Source organism: Urocitellus parryii, chromosome 2 (genome assembly GCF_045843805.1).
Source record: "Urocitellus parryii isolate mUroPar1 chromosome 2, mUroPar1.hap1, whole genome shotgun sequence".
Taxonomy (NCBI): domain Eukaryota; kingdom Metazoa; phylum Chordata; class Mammalia; order Rodentia; family Sciuridae; genus Urocitellus; species Urocitellus parryii.
The window spans coordinates 170,140,610-170,164,001 of NC_135532.1; the positions used below are offsets into that span (position 1 = coordinate 170,140,610).

A 23,392-nucleotide genomic window follows, 5' to 3' on the forward strand; every position below is an offset into this window, starting at 1 on the left:
AGAAAACAAATAAAAAGCCCATGATCCCTGTTCACAAGAGTCCCACACTGTTTCCCCTAACCTCCAGTTTCACAAATTTAATTTTAGTCCACTCTAACATTAGAACGCCCTTGTGCAACAGCACTGCCCTAGGATTTCTGTACAACGATCAAAAAACTGGATACCACAATATGCGAAAACTCCCATTTATGAAAACAAGTTCTTTTTCATCATAATTGAATGCAAGGCGGGAGAGACCTGGGATGGGGCTAATCTCAAAGGGCCACAAGAGAGGAGCCCAGTGAATCCCTAGGGACCGGGTTTGCATTTAGGGGATGACCTCAGTCTGGCACCTACCTTGGTTCCCTGCAGCTGTAGCTTCCAGGGTAAGGTGAGAGCTCACCTCTGAGCCCGCTGCCATGGAGAGCCCGAGGCCGCCTCTGCTCCGCCAGAACCCAGTGGAGTGAAAGTGCAGTGGAGTCCGCGCAGGGCCCGCCTGGGGTCCTCAGCAGCACCACAGGAAGGAGTCGCAGCTGCTCCACCAGCTTCGCCGGAACCGCCGCCGCCGCCGCGGCCTCACGTGACCAGCTCTGGGCGGGGCCACACGGGTTTGTTTTGGTCCCAAGCACCGAAGGCGTGGTTTGAGTTGTGGCGCTCCTCACATCCTCCAGACCTTAGCTTCTTTCGCTCAGTCTTTCGTCCTCTAGTCAGATCCTTCCTTGGCTTTTCCCCACCCCACAGGACTGGAGTCCTAGGGGGTGGTTTGTTGTTTTGCGGGGCTCCTGGCGGTGGGCCTGGTCTGTGCGTTCGCTGTCCCTGCAGCCACTCTGACCAGCCGCGGAGACCAGCACAGTGACTGTCTTTCACTTCTCTGCCCCTTCCGGCAGCAGCGTGACTCCATCTCGTTTTTGTGACTGCCGGGAATACGAACCTCGGGCAGAGTGTCCTTTGATTGCTCTCCCTGTGACTCATTTCCCGATCCAGACACGCCAAATTGCTCCACTTGAGTTCTTAAGGACTCTGACAGCTGTCAGGCTTCTGGATTTATATATCAAAACAAACAAACAAGTGGCTGCCTGGTCAAGAGATCAACAACCCCCCCAGTTTTTTCCTTGTTTACCCTTAGTCTGTTCAAAATCATAACCGAAGATGGATCTAGGTCACTTTGGGGCAGAAATCTTACAACCTTAACACAATCTTACTGTTCCCCTATTAAGTGATAGACAAAATGGGTAAAAATATTACATGTGGCATTGGATATGTAAGACAAAAAGGTGACACATTATACTAGGTAGTACTTATTTACAAAAACAAAGGCACAAGATATCATTTTTGTAATACCATCCCCTGGCACGCTCCTATACTTCGATCTTATTCCATCAATTCCCCCCCCCATAATTTCTGAAGTTATAAACCAAATAAAACTAAACCCAATATAGTAGCAAGCATTAGGTTAAGTGGCCTGAGGTCACCGAGTTGTTTATTAGGCACATGATGCAAACTTCGGCACTTCCTCCAGCAACCCCCGGGTGGCTTGCCTAATCTCCTCTACTGCAGTTTCCCTGGGAGTTTCCCTCTCCCGGGCCAACCGGGCTCCTCTTTGCCTTTACAATTCCCCCCGGTCCTCTCATAGCGACCCCAGCTCTTCCACGTGCGGGTGTTTGCTCGCAGTGCCTGAGGGCGGGGCGGACCTCAGCCTCCCCCCGCCTCCCCACCCACCGGCTCGGGTGGCGCAGGCGCACCAGGCACGGCCGGGAGGCCGAGGGCGACCACAGCATCTCCGACTGGGGCTCCTCCCGCCCCGTCTGAGTGGGCTGGTAGGCGGCCACCGAGTCTGCTCCGGGCAGGGGCCGGCGGGCGGCGTGGCCATGGGCGCAGGCTGGAGTAGCGACGAGGAGCGGCAGCCGCTACTGGGGCCCGGGCTCGGGCCTGGGCCCGGGGCTGCGCGCAGGAGCCGGGAGGCGGCGGCGGTGGCTGTGGCGCTGCCCGCCGCTGGCCCCGGTCCGGGACGGGTGTACGGGCGCCGTTGGCTGGTGCTGCTGCTCTTCTCGCTGCTGGCGTTCGCGCAGGGCCTGGTCTGGAACACCTGGGGCCCTATCCAGAACTCGGCGCGCCAGGCCTATGGCTTCTCCAGCTGGGACATCGCGCTGCTTGTGCTGTGGGGGCCCATTGGCTTCCTGCCCTGCTTCGCGTTCATGTGGCTCCTGGACAAGAGAGGTAAGGGGTCGCGGGGTGGGCAGGGTGTGTGGGGGGTCTCTGCAAGTGCTGTCACTCCCTGGGGAGTCAGCGCCTGCCCTAGCTCCAGGCCTGCCAGCCGCCTCTCTGGACTTGGTATTAGGGGTTGTGTGAGGTGACCCAGTGTTGGTGGCATCCCGTTTCTGAGTTAGGAACCCTCTGTCCTCAAGGAGACAAATAAATATGAGGAAACTGCCTTGCAAATGTTTATTTATTTATTTTTAAATCAAGGCCCTTTCTGCAACTGTAGGGATTTAAGCGATCTTTGAATGTTTCAGATTTTACACATTGTGGACATGAGAGCATCGAAGTGCACATGCTATGAATGTTTTTTACACCTGACAAAAATGGCTAATGCTTTGACTTCAAAGGGATTTGGGCATGTTGAGGGTGAGAAGTCAGAAAATAGATTGATTATGTCCAGATGTAAGGAAGTAATGAGTTGGCTTTGATCATAGATGACTCCAGCCCTGGAAAAGCTATTGGAAAACTCAGATCTGACGCTTGGTTTTCTGAAGGTGGTGCAGGACAGGTTTAAAATGTGTGTATGTGACCAGGTGGCTTTCTCAATTGAGATGCATAGGATACTATGTACATCTAATTTTACCACCTGCCAGTATGATTCTGATAGGAGCAAAAATAAATAAAAGTTCACAGGGCTGAGAAAACATTGAATTATCCCACGTAAGTATGGGCAAATAGATTTATAGCGATGATTTACCCTCAAGAGGCTATTGTACAAGACTTTAGGTTTATTAGTTGGATGATGATTTGGGATTACTTTGTATAATTTCTGTTAGTTCAGCCTTTTATAAGTATTTATGAAATTAGTTCTTTGATAAGATTTGGAACATTGTCTTAGTCCACTGGGGCCATTATAACAAAATGCTATCACTTTGGTGCCTAATAAACAACAGAAATTTATTTCTTTTTTATTTTTATTTTTTTTAGTTGTAGACAAACAATACCTTTATTTTTAATTTTTATTTTTTTTAATGTGGTGCCAGGGATTGAACCCAGTGCCTCACACATGCTAGGAAAGCGCTCTACCACTGAGCTACAACCGCAACCCCAGAAATTTATTTCTAACAGTTCTGGATGATTGGAAAGCCAAGATGAAGGCCTGGGCAGAATCCATGTCTGGTTAGACTTACTTCCTGCACAGTGGTCTTTTCTTTGTAATGTCTCATGGGGGAAAAAGCCAGTAATCTCTCTGGGATCACTTTCATAAAAGCATTATTCTTATTCATAAGGACTGTTCCCTCATAACATAATCAACTCCCAAAATTCCTCCTCCTAATTCCATGATTGTGGTGGTTAGGATTTCAGCATATGGATTGAGGGAGATACAAATATTCAGATTATCACAAGTCAAGCATAGGTAGACATAGAATTGCAATTGTCTGGCACATAGTTAGCATTCAAATTATTTGTTATTAAGAGACTAGAATAGGGTGATGGTCTCCCATCCTGACAGTTCCTTCATAGGAATATTCTATATAGAAAAGACTGTGGAACTGTTGATTTGAGAATTCATTCACAACCAATAATGTGATATAACTGCTAAAAGAGGAGGACAGTTTTGGGCACAGAGCATAGTGTCCAGAACAAGAAGAGAAATGGTTTGAAATTCTCTATACTAATGTTTGGTTTTGAGTATTGATACTTAAGGTCATTTGACAAACCAGATTTTTAAAATGTGTGACAGTAATGATAATGGTTGTAAAAACCATGGTTGTAAAAAAACCAAAACTCCCCCCCAAAAAAAAAATTATGGTTGGGTAAAAATCATAGAAGGGAACAGAATATGTTAAGTTTGAAAAAGAAACTTGAGACAGAATGTAGAATATGTGATGGTCAAGTAAAAGAGGAATTAGACTATAATATACATAGTTCTAGAAGGAAGAACTGAAGTGCATTAAGTTATAAGGAATGTGACACCACAAAATACAAGGAAGAACCTTCTAACAATAAAAGTTATTCAGTCTTGGAAGGGTGTGTCTTGACTGGTATAGAACTTTCAGGTTGAGTAGATACTAACACAGAAGATGTGCGCAAAATGCTGAGAAAGGATTTCATGTTCTGAATGGAGATATTCTGTTTTGGTGTTTTTTGTTTGTTTGCTTGCTTGCTTTTTAATGAAATTATAGACTCTACTTGGACTTCATCAATTTTTCCAATTTTTTTCCTAGTCTAAGACATAGTCTAGGTTTGCATGTTGAACATATTATTTCTACTTATTTTTTCTCTAATCTGACAATTCTTTGTTCATTCCTTAAAAGTTTAGCCAAGAACAACATTTAGAAGTGTCAAAAGACAAGATTACAACTAATTTAATTATAGGTAGAATAGGAGTTTATTTGTGATTAATGAATTGGACAGCTTCCATTCTACAAAACAGAATAAAAGTTCTTCTTGGAAAAAAGCAAAGAGTAAGTGTGTGTGGTGTTTGTTTGGTACCAGAAGTTGAACCTAAGGGCACTTCACCACTGAGTTATATCCCCAACCCTTTTTCTTTTTAATTTTGAGGCACAGTCTTATTGAGTTGCCAAGCCTGGCCTCAAACTTGCAATCCTCCTCCCTCAGCCTCTTGAATCATTGAGATTACAGACAAGCACCACTGTACCTTGGGTAGAGTTGGTTTTATAAGGTGTAACAAGGAAACAAAAATAATAGGAAAAAAACCTGATTGGTTAATGTCAGATTACTGCTATTCACTTTTTAGTAAAGGTCAAAGTAAGGGGGACTTCCTTATTATACTGACTCATGTAAACCAAAATCTATTTTCAGGAAAAACTAGCCTGTTTTTAATAACATCCTTAAAGTTTCCATTTGATTATTTAGTATAAGGGGCTCCATTTTGGTTTGGTGGTCTGACCTGTTGGATCATAGCATAGAAGCTCAGTCCAAAACATAATTTTTGTTTAATGAGGGAAAATGCTGTTTTGTAGTTTCTTTTTATTTTTCTTTTCATCAGAAACATTTTTCAATATTCTTTAAATTTAGTCAACCTTGATTTTGTGGTAGAAAAATGTTAATTTTCCCGTTCTTATTATAATTTTATCTATTATTCATGACCAGATATATTAGAAGCTACCTAATCATTTCATAAAATAAACGTTTTAGAAATTCATTCATAGTTCTTATAACTATATGGTGAAATCAATTTTATATTTTATTTTAGTTGTAGATGGACACAATATTTTATTTATTTATTTTTATGTGGTGCTGAGGATCGAAGTCAGTACCTCACACATGCAAGGCAAGCGCTCTACCACTGACCTACAATCCCATCCTTCAATTTTAAACATTTTTTCCGTTGGTCGAAGCAAAAAAAGATAAATTTGAAAATTCTGTTAGGAAGTAATTTTTCTTTCCAGTAGGACAAAGGTAATGTATTTTCATACGTTGGCTATTATACTGCAGGTGTCTCATCTGTACACACAGAACACAAGTTCTGAGCTTTCACTGGGGGCTAAATATCTCGCTCCCTAGAAAATAAATGGTTGTCCGGTGATCATGCTGCAACAGATCCCACCCAGCTTAGCATAGAAGACCTTTTATCTTCCTAAGATGTATGTTACACCTTCCCTCCCTTTTTTATTTACCAGCATGAAACAGAAAAGTACTAGCTGGTGAGATAATAGGAGAGTCAGAGCAAATGTGACCTAGAAACCAAGAGAAGAAAGCTTCAAGAAGGTAACAATAAAATGTATGCAAAGCACTGGGGTAGAGTCTAAAACTGGTGAAAAGATCCAGGAAGCAAATTTTAAAATTCAATATTTAGTATGTCAGAGGTTAATATATGATTTGGAAAAAATAAAAACAGGTTAAAGAATGAAGGGAGCCAACGCTGTGGCACATGTCGGTAATCCCAGCAGCTGAGGAGGTTGAGGCAGGAGGATTGCAAGTTCAAAGCCAGCCTCAGCAAAAGCGAGGGGCTAAGCAACTCAATGAGATCCTGTCGCTAAATAAAATACAAAATAGGGATGGGGATGAGGCTCGGTGGTCAAGTGCCCCTGAGTTTAATGCCTGGTACCTCCCCCTGCTGCCCCTGCCCCCCCCCCCAAAAAAAAAAGAATGAAGGGAACATGATCAAGTGGTGTTATATTTTGCAGAGGGTGTCAGGGAAAGCCTCACTTAGTAACAGTGTTTGAGTAGATACTTGAGGAAAAAAGGAAGCCAGTCTTGTAGATTCCAGATAAGACTGGGGCAAAGGTAATAGCTAAGACAAAAGGTCCTAAACTTGTTTGGCCTTTCCAAGAATAAACAATGAGACTGGAGCAGAGCCCTTGAAAGAAACAGTGGTAAGAGGATCCCTGAGGGAATGGGAAACTGGCTCAGGGAGGGCCTTGAAAGCCAAGGGAAGGCCCTGGGCCATTAAGGAGTGGGAAGGGCTCACCATTGAAAGGCTCTGAGACAGGAGCAAAATGAAGACTCTACCATTGTCTTAAGAATGTGAGCCAGAGCAGGGAGACCTGTTAGGCTAGTGGAATAACCCAGATGGGAGCTGATGGTGGCTTCCTTCAGGTTATGGCAATGGAGGATTTGAGAAGTGGTTAGTTTGTATATAGATGTTGAAAGTAAACTCAAAAGTGTTGTTAATGGGTCTGTTGTAGAGTGTGAAGGAAGGAGAGGAGTCTGTAATGTTTTTCAACCTTATAATATTAGTAATTTGGAGAATAGAGCTTTGATTTACTGAGGTCAAGATTGTGGAAGGAACAGTTGGGAGACGGATGGCATGGAGATTAGGAGTTGGAAATGCCTGTTAGATATCTAAGAAGATTGATTAAAATGTTGGTTGGATATACAAGTATGGAATTCAGGGGAGACACCTGCACAGTAATTTCGTGAGTTGTCAGATGTAACAAACTATAGAAATGATCCCTGAAACTATAGTCTTTGTCAAATGTAATACTATTTAAAGTCTTGGGGCCCGGTGGGATTACCTGTGGAGAGAAAGGTAGCTTCTGAAGAGGTGAGGACTGAACCCTGGGGCATTCCAGTATTTAGAAATTGTGCAAGTAAAAAAGAACAAGCTAGGGAGGATTGAGAATAGAACATTGGAGTTAGCAACATGGAGATATTTGGTGTCCTTTAAAAGAATAGTCTCACTGGAGTGGTGGGGTAAGTTCAAGATAAAATGGGAGGAGAGGAATTGGAGATGGTGAGTGTAGATGCTTCTTTCAAGAAGTTATGCCTTGAAGGGCAACAGAGAAATGGGACTGGAGTCAAGAAAATGTGCTACTGGGTTGTTTTTTTTTTTTTTTTAAGTTAAGAGATTGAAGCCTATCTCTATAATGTAGTATTCTAATGGAGTCAGGAGGAAATTGATGGTGCTGGAGAGGCAGAGTGGAATTGCTGTAGCTGTGTCCTTGAGTAAGCAAGATGAGATGCAGTCTTCTAGAGTACAGGTAAACAAATTGACCTCAGAAGCAGTAACAGCTAATTCTTCAGTAGTAACAGAAGATACTGAGTATATAGATACAGATGCAGATGGTGGTTGGTAGAAGCTTGTAGATGTTAATTTTGCTTATATGCCTCAGAAAAATGGAAACAAAATTATCACCTGATGAGTGAGCATAGGGGAGTATTTCTTGGGGAGAGAATAATTTATGGAACTGTTTTCTAGGAAAGTGGGGAACATGTGGACTGGGAAATTGTAGCAGGATTATTTGGCAACACCGAGGGCTTGGCCATTGGTGATTAATTTGAAGTGAGACCAGTTATCATGGTTGTGTGTTTTCCTCCAACCTGTTCTGTTGGGCAAGTGCAGGCATGGGCAGAGTTGGCAGAGACATAAAGAGAGAGATTTAACCAGAGTTGCAGTTTTACCAGGTGAATAGGATTAACAAGGAATGAGATGAATGAGATAAAGTTGTAGGCTCTAAAATTGTCATTCCTTATTAGAGTAAAAAAAAATCATTGTCACTTGGGAGTCAATTTAACAAAAGGGGTGAAAGACCTCTGTAAGGAAAACTAAAGAAGGACATTGAAGAAGATCTTAGAAGATGGAAAGATCTCCCACACTCTGGGATAGGCAGAATTAACATTGTCAAAATGGCAGTATTACCAAAAGTGCTATACAGATTCAATGTGATACCAATTAAAATCCCAATGTCATACCTCATAGAAATAGAAAAAGCAATCATGAAATTCATTTGGAAAAATAAGAGATCCAGATTAGCCAAAGCAATCCTTACCAAGAAAAGTGAAGCAAGAGGCATCACAACCAGCCTTTAAGTTAGAGCTATAGTAAAAAAACAAAACAAACAAACAAAAAAACAAAACCAGCATGATTTTGGCACCAAAACAGACATGTAGATTAATGCAACAGAATAGAAGACACAGAGACAAACCCATATAAATACAGTCATCTCATACTAGACAAAGGTGCCACAAACATGCATTGGAGAAAAGAGAGCCTCTTTAACAAACGGCGCTGAGAAAACTGGAAATCCATATGTAGCAAAATTTGACCCCTATCTCTCAGCATGCACAAAACTCAACTCAAAGTGGATCAAGGAGCTAGGCATTAGACCAGAGACCGTATGCCTACTAAAGGAAAAAGTAGGCCCGAATCTTCATCGTGTCGGAGTAGACCCCAACTTCCTTAACAAGACTCCTATAGCATAAGAAAAAAAATTAAGAATCAATAAATGGAATGCATCAAACTAAAAAGCTTCTTCTCAGCAAAAGAAACAATCAATGAGGTGGAGAGCCTACAGTATGTGAGCAAATTTTTACCACACACACATCAAATACAGCATTAATCTCAATATATATAAAGAACTCAAAAAATTTAACATCAATAAAACAAACAACCCAATCAAATCAATAAATGGGCTAAGGAACTGAACAAATACTTCTCAGAAGAAGATATGCAATCAATCAACAAATATATGAAAAAATGTTCAACATCTCTAGTAATTAGAGAAATGCAGATCGAAACCACGCTAAGATTTCATCTCACTCCAGTCAGAATGGCAGTTATCAAGAATACTAGCAACAATCAGTGTTGGCAAGAATGTGGGGGGAAAGGCACACTCATACATTGCTGGTGGGACTGCAAATTGGTGTAACCAATCTGGAAAGTAGTATGGAAATTTCTTAAAAAGACTTGGAATGGAACCACCATTTGATCCAGCTATCCCACTCCTTGGTCTATACTCAAAGGATGTAAAAACAGCATATTACAGTGATGTAGCCACATCAAAGTTCATAGCAGCTCAATGCACAATAGCTAAACTGTAGAACCAATCTAGATGTCCTTCAGTAGATGAATGGATAAAGAAACTGTGGTATATATAAACAATGTAATATTACTCAGCAATAAAAGAGAATAAAATTATGTCATTTGCAGGCAAATGGATGGAGTTAGAGAATATCATGCTAAGAGAAGTAAGCCAATTCCAAAAAACCAAAGGTCAAATGTTCTCTGTGACAAGTGTATGCTAATCCATTAATGGGGGGGGGCATGGGATGAGTGGAGGAACTTTGGATTGGCCAAAGGGGAGGGGAGGCGGCATGAGGATAGCAAAGATGGTAGAATGAAACAGACATCATTACCCTAGGTACATGTATGATTGCACAAATGGTGTGACTCTACTTTGTGTTCAACCAGAGGAGTGAAAAATTGTACTCCATTTGTGTACAATCAATTGAAGAGCATTCAGCTATAATGTAAAACTGATTAGAACAAATAAATAAAACAATTTAAAAAAATAATTGTCATCTTAGTATATGAGAGGAAATGAGTGGGAAGAAGAGGAGGATGGTTGAAGAATGGGATGCTTGGGATTGAGATTAAATTGTAGATACAATTATGGTAAATGTATGGTCAGAGTGTAATTGAAAGTGTGGACAACCAAAGTAGGTTAAACATGGTCATGGAATAAGAGGTCAGGATATTGAAAAATCCATCAGTGGGTATTGAAATCAACAGATTTGTGAAAGTGTGGTGTCCCAAGAAGTAATAATGAGCCAAGACATCTTTAAAGCAGTGGGGGTGAGTGACCTGGAGGCAGGTGTTTGGTGGTCTGTAGACAATTACAGCACAGAGTAATGGCTGTGATTACACACAGAATAGGCCATGAGGGAAAAATATGAGTTTATCCTTTCATCTTAAACAGCTAAAACATACATACATACATACATACATACATAAACACACACACATATTTATATGAATGAAATGGTGGTTCTCAGACACTGGACAATGGAGAAGGCAGAATGATGATCCCTACCATTGCTTCATTCTACTACCTAGATAGAATTTCCAGGTAGCAACAGAGAAATGGGATACCAGACAAAACCCTGCAGTTTTCTTAAGTTGAGGACAAAAAGTTAAGAATTGGAAAAGGCCAGTGTAACTGGAGTCTTGGGACAGAGTCCCAGAGAGGAAGAATCTCAGAGAAAGTTGTGGGTCTATAGGGAGTGCCTCTTGAGTCTTCACCTGAGCACAGGTACATGTGAGGAAACTACCCAAGATTGGAGAGGAGCAGGCAGTAGAGTTCCCAAAGTTCACATGTGGCTGGAACAGTTCATATTCCCAAGGGTCAGAATGGAAAAAACTTCTGTAAGTAGGGGATTGAAGAAGGCTTGAGCATGGTAAGAAGAGACATAGAAAACCTAGGAAGAGATGTGCTTGGTGGTGCACACTTGTAATCCCAGCTACTTGGGAGGCTGAGGCAAAAGGATTTCAAGTTTGAGGCCAGCCTGGACAATTTAGCAAGACCCTGTCTCAAATTTTTAAAATAAAAAGCTGAGGATATAGTTCAGTGGTAGAGTGACTGGGTTCAGTCCCCAGTACTGCCAAAAATGTAAAAATAAAACATAAAAAGATCAACATCAAACTTCTACGGATGAAAATTTTAAATTGATCATGTAGGTTTTAACAGGAGATTCAATGTTGCAAAAGAAAAGATCAGCTTGAGTGTGAAGGTTTAGCAACAGAACCTATCCAGAGTGGAACACAGAGAAATAAAGACTAGCAACAAACAAACAAACAAAAAACATGACCAACAGTGAGCTGTGGGGCAGTTTTATGTGGCCCAATATACATATCATTGGAGCCCCAGAAGACAAGAGGTAAGTGAGAAAGGCATAGAACAAGAAGGAGTGATAGGGAAAAAAAAAAAAAAAGAGGGAGAGATTTTTTTGAAGTAATAGTGGCAAAAAAATGTCTGTACTTTATAATAACTATAACCTCTCATATCTAGAAATCCCAGCAGAAGAAACATGAAGAAACTACATAAAAACACATCATAATCATATTGCTTAAAACCAATGATGAAAAAAACCATCTTTTAAGCATGAGAGCAAAAAAGACTGGAGAATTTTGGGATAGAGAGTAACAGTGATTGGGAGGTTGGGAAGCAGAGAAGATACCTAAGTGGAAATAAGAAGGTGGAGATACCATTTGGAGACAAACTTGGGAATGTTCATGTTATACTGATAATGACTGAGCCCTCCAGAAGGTGTGGGGGAAAGGCTTCTGGAGTTGGAGGGTAGTAGAGATGAGGTCAGATTAAGGGATGCAGAAACGTATCCTGGGTTAAGGATGACCTGTGCATTTTAGAGTGCTTATGTCCAATATAATGTGATTAGTCTTGATGTTCTCCAAGGTGAATTGGGGTGGGAAGACTGTGACATTGTAGGGATCGAGGAGAGAATATTGTCAGGAGCAGAAGAGCTTGTCTTCATTCCATCAGATGGAATTATGGAGCCTGGGCAAGGATGGTCCTCCCAGGTGAGCTTTGTGGCAGCAGCTGACTATTCCCTGCTTCGTGTATGTGTTTATGGAGATTTACACTTCTATATCTAGTGGGTACCCAGTAAAAGGAACTATCTCATCTATTGAAAGGAAGCTTCCTGCAGTGTCTGGGTGCCATATTGATTTATTTTTATTTTCAATTATTCTTGTGTAATGAAATTGTTCTGATAATATTTTTCATCATGGTATTTGTATTCATATCCCAATACTGTGACCTTTGAAATATGCCTATATAGAAGATCTACATGACTATTTTTTTCGAATAGTGAACACAAACCATTTATTATCAGTGTCTAATATTATATATACTATACCTATTGTATGTACTATACTTTTATATGATTAGCAGTACAGTCTACTGTTTTGCTGGAGTCCTTATAACTTCTCGTCCCTGGGTGAGATGACATCTTTTTGATTACATGGAATTACATTCATGCCATGTCCAAGTATGAGTAACATGAAGAAAGCATTCCATTCAAGATTGGGTACCTAACTGGGATAGATTAAGCAACACTTGGCAACAATTAAACAAGAAAGCTTCCATGCTGTGTAAGATTGTTTTAATCAGCTTTTCACAACTTCTTCATTCTTTAAAGTTTATAGTAGCTATTATATTGTCATGCATTTGATTAAAAAGCACAATTTAGTAAAAAGTGTGTTAGCCTTTAGTAGTAACAATGAAAATCTTGGTTATTTGGACCATATGGCTGTAAACAATGCCCCACTACATGTTTCCTGGCTCTTACCTTAATTACAAAATATTTAGGAAAACATAAGCATTATGTATAATGTAAGCTTTTTAGGCTCCCAAATCTATAAAATTCCTTTTCGTATAACCTTATAAGATCAATGTTTGCAATTTTAGGATATTTATCACTGTGTATGTACTTTTCATTAATTACATTCTATTTCCTGTGGCTATAATGTGGTTTTAAAATCTATGCTTTGTTAGTAGAAGCAGTAAATGAGCAATATGTATGCATTACTTGTTGCAGAGAAGCACAATTATCTGTGGTATTTCTTCTGCCAAATTATATTTATAATATTCAGATTATATAAGAATATTATAAAGTTAACTCAGTTGATATCACAAATTATTCTTAGTGTAGCATTTATCTGCCTAATCTGGATCTCAAATTTATTTTCCTTGCTGTGTTTGACATGTGTAATTATAATTTTGTTGACTCAAAATTGAAGAAGCCTTGTGAAAACCAAACGTTTAACCCCATACTCTCTACCAAAATAAATTTTTTTTTTTCTGGAAAAAACCGAACATTGCATTAATCATTTAGGTTCATTGTTCATATGAAATGGTTTCAAGGTGATAACTGGATTTGGGAAAAAAATTGAAGGTTGTGACCATCTGTACCCAGACTTGTTATAAGCCACCTGTGTGGTGTGGCTGCCACAAACAGTAAGATAATATTAGTTCAGTATTAACAAATGTATTGCATTCCAACAGTAGGAAGACAGAGTTCCATTAGTTATCCTGTCAGTATTGTGTCTATTTCTGGTTACCTTGTTTGTACACCAAACATATTTGTATATTCTTTTTTGCCCCTTTTATCCACATGACTAACATTGGCATACATTTTAAAAGTAACTGATTATATTTGAATGCATATTATTTTCTGAAGTTCTAAGCCATGCTTTTTATTTTTTAACACCATTATCCTTTAAGCTGAAAACCATCTGATAAATTAAAAAAAAATTTAGAAAACTGTTATTGTATTAATCACAGAGTCCTAAGGGATTATTTTCTTTCTTTTTTTTTTCTAAGAGAGGGAGAGAGAATTTTTTAATATTTATTGTTTAGTTTTCGGTGGACACAACATCTTTATTTGTGTGTGGTGCCTGAGGATCGAACCCAGCGCCCCGCGCATGCCAGGCGAGCGCGCTACCGCTTGAGCCACATACCCAGCCCATAAGGGATTATTTTCTATGACCCCATAACAAGCATTAGTATGAGTTTGTCCTGATTATTAGATAAAATATGTAGTTGGCCAGTTACTTTTTTTGAGAAAATTTAAATTAATATAGTTAATTAAATTAAAACTTAATTGCATCTGGGCTTGGTGGCACATGCCTGAAATCCCAGCCGCTGGGAAGGCTGAGGCAGGAGCATGGCAAGTTCTTGAGTCAAAGCCAGCCTTAGCAACTTAGCAAGGCCCTAGGTAACTCAGTGAGATCCTGTCTTTAAATAAAATCAAAATAGAGCTGAGAATGTTGCTCAGTGATCAAGTGCCCCTGAATTCAATTCCCCGTACCTATCCACCCCCCCAAAACACCTAGTCACAGTACACCAATAAAAATAGTAATAATCTGTCACATTAAAATACTCTTTAGGGACAGAATAGAGGTTTTTTTTATTAGCTCCTTACATTTAAAAATTAGAATTTTTATATTGGAGATACAAAGTTAAAATATCTAGTCTTTTAAAATTATTTTCTATATTTTTACTATTATAGTTGAACAAAATATTCTATATATTCATTTTGTAAAATAAGAGTTTTATCATTAATATAATAATTCCAGTTTTCTATTAAAATTAAAATCATTTCGTTTTCAGCATGTAGGGTTGTTTGTATTCCTTTTTCATGTTGGGGGTTATAGAGAAGAGTCATAATATTAGACTATAATATTTATTACATTAGTCATTAGTAAGAAAAACATTTATTTTTAACCTTGAATTTATTTAAGTGAAAATAGAGACTAATATGGATGTTTTGGTTTCTTTATAGGACTTCGGGTGACTGTGCTTCTGACGTCGTTCCTTATGGTTTTGGGAACTGGTCTAAGATGCATACCTATATCAGACTTAATGCTGAAAAGACGGTAAATCCTCTAAGTTTTAAAAAATTTTTCCTGCATTTTTATCTTTTATTATAAGCACATAGTATATGTTTAATTGTAAGTTTTTAATAAACAGTTACATTTTTATGGTCAGTGGAGGGTTACTTTGTAGAAGCATTTATTTTTTTACCCTAAGTGATGATTTGTTCAGTTTCTTGTCATATGTAAGGCACTATACCAATTGTTGTGGAACTAAAAGAACAAGTTAATTTTCATACTCTTCTGAAGCTATAATAACCATGATAGAATACACTCTGTAAGAGAGAGAGTGTGTGTGTGTGTGTGTGTGTGTGTGTGTGTGTGTATATATACACACACACACACACACACATAGAAGAGGTATAAAATTACCCCATGAAACAAGGAAAAGTTTTAGCTGAGGGTATCAGAAAGAAGTTTTTTTGAAGGAGTCAAACTAGGCACTGAATGATGAATAGAATTTTTATTTATTTTTAATTTGTTCTTGTTAGTTATACATGACAGTAGAATGTATTTTGACATATTATACATACATGGAGTATAACTTCCCCTACTTATAATTGTACATGATGTGGAGTTATATTGATTGTGTATTCATACATGAACATAGGAAAGTTATGTCTGATTCATTCTACTGTCTTTTCTATTTCTACCCACCCCTTCATTCCCCTTTGTCTAATCCAATGAACTTCTCTTCCCTCCACCCCTTATTGTGTTTTAGCATTGCATATCAGAGAAAACATTTGGCCTTTGGTTGTAGGTGATTGGCTTATTTCACTTAACATGATTAGTCTCCAAATCCATTCATTTACCAGCAAATGCCATAATTTCATTTTTCTTCATGGCTGATTAATATTCTATTGTGTATATATACCACAATTTTTTATCCATTCATCTGTTGAAGAGCACCTAGGTTGGCTCCATAGCTTAGCTATTGTGAATTGAGCTGTTAGAAACATTGATGTGGCCGCATCACTATAATATGCTGATTATAACTTCTTTGGGTATATGCTGAGGAGTAGGATAACTGGGTCAAATGGTGGTTCCATCCCTAGTTTTCTGTGGAATCTCCATACTGTTTTCCAGAGTGGTTGCATCAGTTTACAAACAGCAATGTATGAATGTATCTTTTCCCCCACATCTTCACCAACATTTATTGTTACTTGTGTTCTTTAGTTGCCATTCTGATTGGACTGATATGAAATCTCACTGTAGTCTTAATTTTTATTTCTCTAATTGCTAGAGATGGTGAATATTTTTCTCGTAGATTTGTTGACTAATTGTATTTCTGATGTGAAGTGCCTGTTCAGTTCTTTTACCCATTTATTGATTGGTAATTTGCTCTTTTGGAGTTAATTTTTTTGTGTTCTTTATATGTCCTGGATATTAATGCTGTATCTGAGGTGCAGGTGGCAAAGATTTTCTCCCACTCTGTAGATTCTGTCTTCACATTCTTGATTGTTTCCTTTGCTGTAAAGAAGCTTTTTAGTTTGATACCATATCATTTATTGATTCTTGATTTTACTTGTTGCTCTTTAGGAGTCTTGTAAAGGAAATTGATTCCTAAGTGGATATGATGGAGATTTGGGCCTACTTTTTCTTCTCTCAGGCACAGGGTCTCTGGTCTAATGCCTAGGTTCTTAGTCCACTTTGAGTTGAGTTTTGTACAGGGTGAGAGATAGGGTTTTAATTTCATTTTGCTGCTTATGGATTTCCAGTTTTGTCAGCACCATTTGTTGAAGAGGTTCTCTTTTCTCCAATGTATGTTTATGGCACCTTTGTCTAGTATGAGATAACTGTATTTATGTGGGTTTGTCTCTGTATCTTCTATTCTGTTGCGTTGATCTACATGTCTGTTTTGGTGCCAATACCATGCTGGTTTTGTTACTATAGCTCTGTAGTATAATTTAAAGTCTGGTTATGATGCCTCCTGCTTCACTTTTCTTGCTAAGGATTGCTTTGACTAATCTGGGTCTCTTATTTTTCCAAATGAATTTCATGACTGCTTTTTCTATTTTTATAAAGAACACCGTTGGGATTTCAATAGGAATTGCATTAAATCTATCTAGAGCTTTTGGTAGTATTGCCATTTTGACAATGTTAATTCTGCCTATCCAATACCATGGGAGGTCTTTTCATCTTCTAAAGTCTTCTTCGATTTCTTTCTTTAGTGTTCTGTAGTTTTCATTGTAGAGCTATTTCACCTTTTTTGTTAGATTGATTCCCAAATATTTTATTTTCCTTGAGACTATTGTCAGTGGGGTAGTTTTCCTAATTTCTCTTTATATATCAGTTTATATATCAGTTGATTCATCACTGATATATAGGAACACAATTGGTTTATGGGTGTTGATTTTATATCCTGCTACCTTGCTGAATTCATTTATGAGTTCTAGAAGTTTTTTGGTGGAGTTTATTGGGTCTTCTAAATCTAGAGTCATGTCATTGGCAAATAGAGCTAGTTTGAGTTCTCTTTTCCTGTTAATATCCCTTTAATTTCTTTCTTCTGACTAATTGCTCTGGCTAGAGTTTCAAGGACTGTGTTGAATAGAAGTGGTGAAAGAGAGCATCCCTGTCTTATCCCAGTTTTTAGAGGGAATGTTTTCCATATTTTCTTCATTTAGAATGATATTGGCCTTGAGCTTAACATATATAGCTTTTACAATGTTGAGGTATGTTCCTGCAATCCCTGGTTTTTCTAGTGTTTCGATCATGAATGAATGTTGTATTTTGTCAAATGCTTTTTCTGCATCTATTGGGATAATCTTGTGATTCTTGTCTTTAAGTCTATTGATGTGATGAGTTGTATTTACCAATTTCCATATGTTGAACCATCCTTGCATCCCTGGGATGAACCCCACTTGATCATAGTGCACAATCTTTTTAATATGTGTTTGTATGCAATTTTTTAGTATTTTATTAAGAATTTTTGGGGGCTGGGGATGTGGCTCAAGCGGTAGTGCGCTCACCTGGCATGCGTGCGGCCCGGGTTCGATCCTCAGCACCACGTACAAAACCAAGATGTTGTGTCTGCCAAAAACTAAAAAATAAATATTAAAAAATCTCTCTCTCTCTCTCTCTCTCTCTCTCTCTCTCTCTCTCTCCCCTCTCTTTAAAAAAAAAAAAAAAAAGAAATTTTGCATCTGTGTTCATCAGGGATATTGGTCTGAAGTTTTTTTGTTTTCCTTAATGTGTTTTTGTTTGTGTTTGGTATCAGGGTGATACTAGCTTCATAGAATAAGTTTGGAAGGTTTCCTTCCTTTTCTGTTTCATGGAATAATTTGAGGAGGATTGATGTTAGTTCTTCTTTGAAGGTATGGTAGAACTTGGCTGAGAAACCGTCTGGTCCTGGGCTTTTCTTAGTTTGTAGGCTTTTGATGGTCTCTTCAGTTTCCTTGTTTGAAATTGATCTGTTTAAATTTTCCATGTCTTCCTGATTCAATTTAGGTAGAATGGAAAAATCTTATCTTTAAGATTTTCTATTTTCTTAGAGTATAAATTTTCAAAATAATTTCTGATTATCATCTGTTTTTCAATAGTGTCTTTCATGATATTTCCTTTTTTGATAAATGGAATTTTGAGAACCATCATTAGGGGAATGATATTCCAAATTGGGGAACAGCAGGAGTGAAGGCCCATAGAAGACAGAAAACAGAGGCCTTTTCTGGGATGGATAGGTAGTTTAATGTGTGTGTAGCAGTGTTCGAAACTGGGGTCCATGGACTTATTCTTGTGGGATGCAAGGTATATAAAGATTTTAAGTGGGCTGGGAATGTGGCTCAGGCGGTAGCATGCTCGTCTGGCATGCGTGCGGCCAGGGTTGGATCCTCAGCACCACATACCAGCAGAGATGCTGTGTCCGCCGAGAACTAAAAAATAAATATTAAAAATTCTCTCTCTCTCTCTCTCTCTCCTCTCTCACTCTCTCTTTAAAAAAAAAGATTTTAAGATTTTGTTCTCACTTTGCTTATGATATTAAAATTATTTTACCAGTAATAATCTGCAATAAAAATATATTTATATTGATTAGTCTATAAATTACTTAAATTGATGTTTCTCAAACTGAAGTCCTTGGATATGGCCTTGAGAGTCCTTGAGAAATATTTTCCCTTTTAATAAGATCCATAAATTATTTAAATTTGGGTGACTCTGGTCTATAGACTAAGGTGTAAGAATGGATATAAAAAGATGAGGTTAGAAAAGGATATTCTGATGATGAAAGTTATTAATATCATCCTGGAGAATTGTTCTATCTTCCCTGGCAAGGTGAAAGCCACTTCAATTCTTATACAGAGAAGTGATAGTATCAAACCTGTGTTAAGAAAACTCCTGATGGAAGAATGTGGGGTTGATTTCAGCAAGTAGAGACTACCATCAGAAGACAGGAAAGATGCAGTGAAAGCCCAAGCTGAAGTCATTCTTTTGTTTATTTACTCACTTATTCATTAATTCATGCATTCAACAAAATTCAGTGGGTTCCTACTATGTGCCACACTCTCTGCTATAATTGGAAGTACAAGAGTGAGCAAAATAGATAAAAATTCCTACCTTGTCGATTAGGGGAGACTGACAGTAAGCTAGATAAGTAAGTGATTTATATTATAAGGAGTAGGGGGAAATAGAATAAGAAAGAAAGCTTTGAAATGTTGAGGAAAGGATGGGGAGATTTCAGGAAGACCTTATTGGGAAGATAATCCTCTGGGGTAAAAACTGGAAGGAAATTATAGATGATGTAGTATCTAAGAGATTAGCATTCTGTGTAGAGAGAACCACAGTGTAAACAGACTAGAGGGGGAAAGAGCATACCTGGAAGGGAGGCCATTGTGGCTGGAGATAAATGAGTGACTTCATGGGAAGCATAAAGCCTGAGGGTAGAGCAGTTATGGGTGGTGGTGGCAAGTTGGGATCCAATCTTTAAGACCTTGTCAGCTCTTGTGAGAACTTCTTCCTCTAAGCTAGGAAATCACTGGAGTATTTAAGCTGAGGAGTATCCTGGTTATAGACTGTTGTATGGGGAAGAGACTGCAGCTGCAGGCCACCAACATAGGCAAGGAGACCAGTTGAAAACCAGTCAATAAACCAGGTGAGAGATGATAGTGGTTTGGGCCATTAGGGTTGCAGTGGTGGTGTGAGAAGTAGCCAAATTCTGATTGTTATATTTTGGAGAATTTGTGATGGCCCATGAGTGGGAAAGAAAAGGAAGAAGAATCCAAAATGCCTTCTTGCCATGAAAGTTGTGGGAATGGAGACAGTGACACAGATGCAAGTGAGAACCTGAGAAAGAGATTGGAGGCAACATGGTTGAGTCTCCAGTCTAGACCGTGAAACTGTTAGTTCTGTTAACAGAGAATACAACAGAAGGGGGAAGTAGATTTTAGCAATAAGATGTTGACATCTGTTTGCAAGAGAAATTTTCAGTTTCGAAGTGGATATTCATTTTTTAATTTTCAAAATATGTTCTCTTTTCAGGAAATTCAGGGTACAAGTATTTTAAAAGGAAGATAGAAAAATAATTCAGGTTCCTGTAGAAAGTTAGTCATCATTTCCCATCGTTCTCAGTTAGGTCTGAACACATAACTTTCATTATTGATTTTGAGACAGTCTTAATTTTCAAATATCCACAGAATGTATTTTTTTAAGATTCACAGTTTTTAAATATAAATTTCAATATAAGCTTAAATTCAATGATGCATTCTTTAAAGGTTTCTATTAATATTTATGTTAGCCTTTAATCTGCTTGGGGCCATTTATGCTATTATTGATTTCCATTCTTATCCCTTATATCATTTCTACATATAAAATATTAGAAGTAAAGATTTCATTCTGCATGATGGTGGAGAAGATCATATGAAGAGAAGTAAAACTCATAAAGAAATGTAAACCAAGATAGGACACATAGGAAATAGAAATGGGTTCACAGGATTGAATCTTTCATAAAAAGATGGTATAAATTTAATTTTCAACCTCTTGTGTTCATCTATAAAGATATAGGAATAGTTCCCAAGACTTTATTTTCTGTTCATATAGTATTTCTTTTAAGTAGTATCATAAAATTTTACAGTGCAGCTGGTAAAATTTAAATACTGCAGCCCACCCAGGGACGCCAGCGAGCTCTTTGGGGCTGGGAATGTGGCTCAGGTGGTAGCGCGCTGGTCTGGCATGCATGCGGCCCGGGTTCTATCCTCAGCACCACATTTCAACAAAGATGTTGTGTCAGCCAAGAACTAAAAAATAAATATTAAAAATTCTCTCTCTCTCCTCTCTCACTCTCTCTTTAAAAAAAATAAATACAATTATTACAATTGCAGCTTTTCATATTAGGAATTTAATTACTTTCATGGCCACTGGACCATCTAAGTGTTCATGTTCTTGTGGTAGTTCAGGCTTCTCCAGAAGTTGCCCACTTTGTCCATATTGTGTGGTTTGTACAGTGTTACTTAGGTTAGTCTTTGCCTTTGTTTTTTCTTCTCCTCATGTTGGTTTTGGGTTTATTTTGATCATAATTTTTTGTTTCTGAAAGTGGGAGTTTAGATTATTGATTCGAGAATGTTCTTCTTGCCTAACATAAGCATTTGATGCTATGAATCTCTCTCTAAGCAATGTTTTCATTGCATCCAAACATTTCCTTCCAGTATCATTTCCTTCCTGTCTGAATGCCAGAAATTATTTTTGTTAACAAATCTATTGTCTCTTAGTTTTTCTTTGTATGAAGATAGATATATTTTTCCTTTCTTTCTGAAGAATATTTTTAATATGTGGATTTTGGTTTCCCTATGTTTTCCCTTTGGGCACTTTAAAACTGTCGCTTCACTGTCTTCTGTCTTACCTAATTTCTGAAAAGAATTCCACAGTCGTTTAAATGGTTCCATGTCTGTCAATGAGGTATCATTTTCTTTTTTTTTTTTTTTAAACCTTTATTATGTGACTTTATTCATGAGGGACAACGTGGTTAGGACACAAGCCAGCAGGTGGTCACAGCCTCACCTCTGGCAGGGTGTGGGGAAGCATGAAGGGAAGGAGGTGCACCCAGGAACACCCATTCCACTTCTAGAGACCCAGACACACTCCCGGTGACTCACACAGGTAGGGGTAACAAGAGATGGAGAGTGGCCAGAGGGAGGACCTGTGGGATGGGGCAGGTGCAGAACCCCCATCCACTCAGAAATCTCTTGGATCTCATTCGTCTTCCTCTTCAAGGACGTCTAAAAGGTCACACAGGGCCCCCTGGGAACCTCTCAGTGTGGTTCTCAGGGGCCTGGCTCTGAACACAGGAGCTTCCGGGGCTTCTTGGGCTGCAGGAGCCGGCCCCTTCCGGGAGGAAATGTGACCCATGTGCCCAGGGAGGAGAATGAGCACTTGTGTGAGCGCCTGGAGGAGGGGAATTGAAGAGGTATCATTTTCTTCCAGTTAACTTCAAGTGTTTTCCTTCATCCTTGGTTTGTAGGTACTCTGAATGTGTCTGGATCCTACCTATCTGAGAGTTTTTATCAATAGGTGATGAGTTTTGCCATGTAATTATTCTACATCTTTCCTTACCATCATGTATCTTTCTTGGCTTTTCAAGAAAGAGCATTATATAGGGATATTCATGTCTGTATTCATGATGGACTTTGGTCGGCCAATCTTGGGCTTCTTTCATGGATTTATTCTGGCATCATTTTTTCTGGTTTGCTGGTTGAGTAATAGCAGCTTCATAACACACATTGCAAATTGTTTTCTCTTCTACTGGAAATGTTTTTGTACAGTTGGTACTAATTCTTCTTCAAATGTTTGGTATAATTCTCCAGGGATATTATCTGTAACTGAAGATCTTTGGGGACCTTTTTCCATTAATAACTTAATTTCCTTGATGGTCCCTGGACCATCTAAATGTTTGTGTTCTTGTGTAATTCATACTTCTCCAGAAACTATCCACTTCATCCATACTGTACTTTTTGTATAGTGCCACTGATGTTAGTTTTCATCTTTTTTTCCTTGTGCTGGATTTGGGTTCATTTTGTTCATTTTTGTTGTTGTATTTTTATCTGAAAGTAGAAGTTTATTGATCTGAGCATTCTCTTCTTACCTAACATAAGCATTTTATGCTATGACTCTCTAAGAAATGTTTTCATTGCATCCACAAATTTTGATAAGTTGTATTTTAATTTTTGTTCTGTTCCAGATGTTTTCTCAATTTTTCCTTTCAGTGGTGAAAATGTATCTCAAAGAACTCAAACAGAGAAAAATGGCCTCTTGTATTTACCCACATATTTATTATTTTGTTGGTTTCTCTTTATCCCTGGTGCCCACATTTCCTTCTAATATCATTTTCTTTTTGTCTGAAGGACCAAAGGTTATTTTTCCCCTTAAATTTTCTTTATAGGAAGATATATTTATTTTTACCTTCCTCTCTGAAGAATTTTTTCTATATATGAGATTTTGGTTTTCTTCTGTTTTTCCTTTGGTTACTCCAAAAAGTTGTTTCACACTGCCTTCTGTCTCACATCATTTCTGATAAGAATTCCACAGTCGTTTAAGTGGTTCCAGGTCTGTCAATAAGGTTTCATTTTTGTCTAGCTGACTTCAAGTGTT

At 38.5% G+C, this 23,392-nt stretch overlaps 2 protein-coding genes across 2 annotated transcripts in view; one reads left to right on the forward strand and one right to left on the reverse strand.

Annotated features, from left to right (window-relative positions):
* Hspbap1 (HSPB1 associated protein 1) overlaps positions 1–487 on the reverse strand; it is a 77,093-nt gene extending 76,606 nt beyond the window's left edge. The window contains exon 1 of the mRNA XM_026393963.2: positions 337–487. Within this exon, the coding sequence (XP_026249748.2) occupies positions 337–400 (64 nt within the window). The 5' untranslated portion in view covers positions 401–487. The remainder of the gene's footprint in view (positions 1–336) is intronic.
* An 82-nt stretch (positions 488–569) lies between these two features.
* Positions 570–23,392, forward strand: part of Slc49a4 (solute carrier family 49 member 4) — a 110,427-nt gene continuing 87,604 nt past the window's right edge. Inside the window, exons 1-2 of the mRNA XM_026393974.2 lie at positions 570–2,196; positions 14,731–14,824. Coding sequence (XP_026249759.2) covers positions 1,848–2,196; positions 14,731–14,824 — 443 coding nt within the window. The 5' untranslated portion in view covers positions 570–1,847. The remainder of the gene's footprint in view (positions 2,197–14,730; positions 14,825–23,392) is intronic.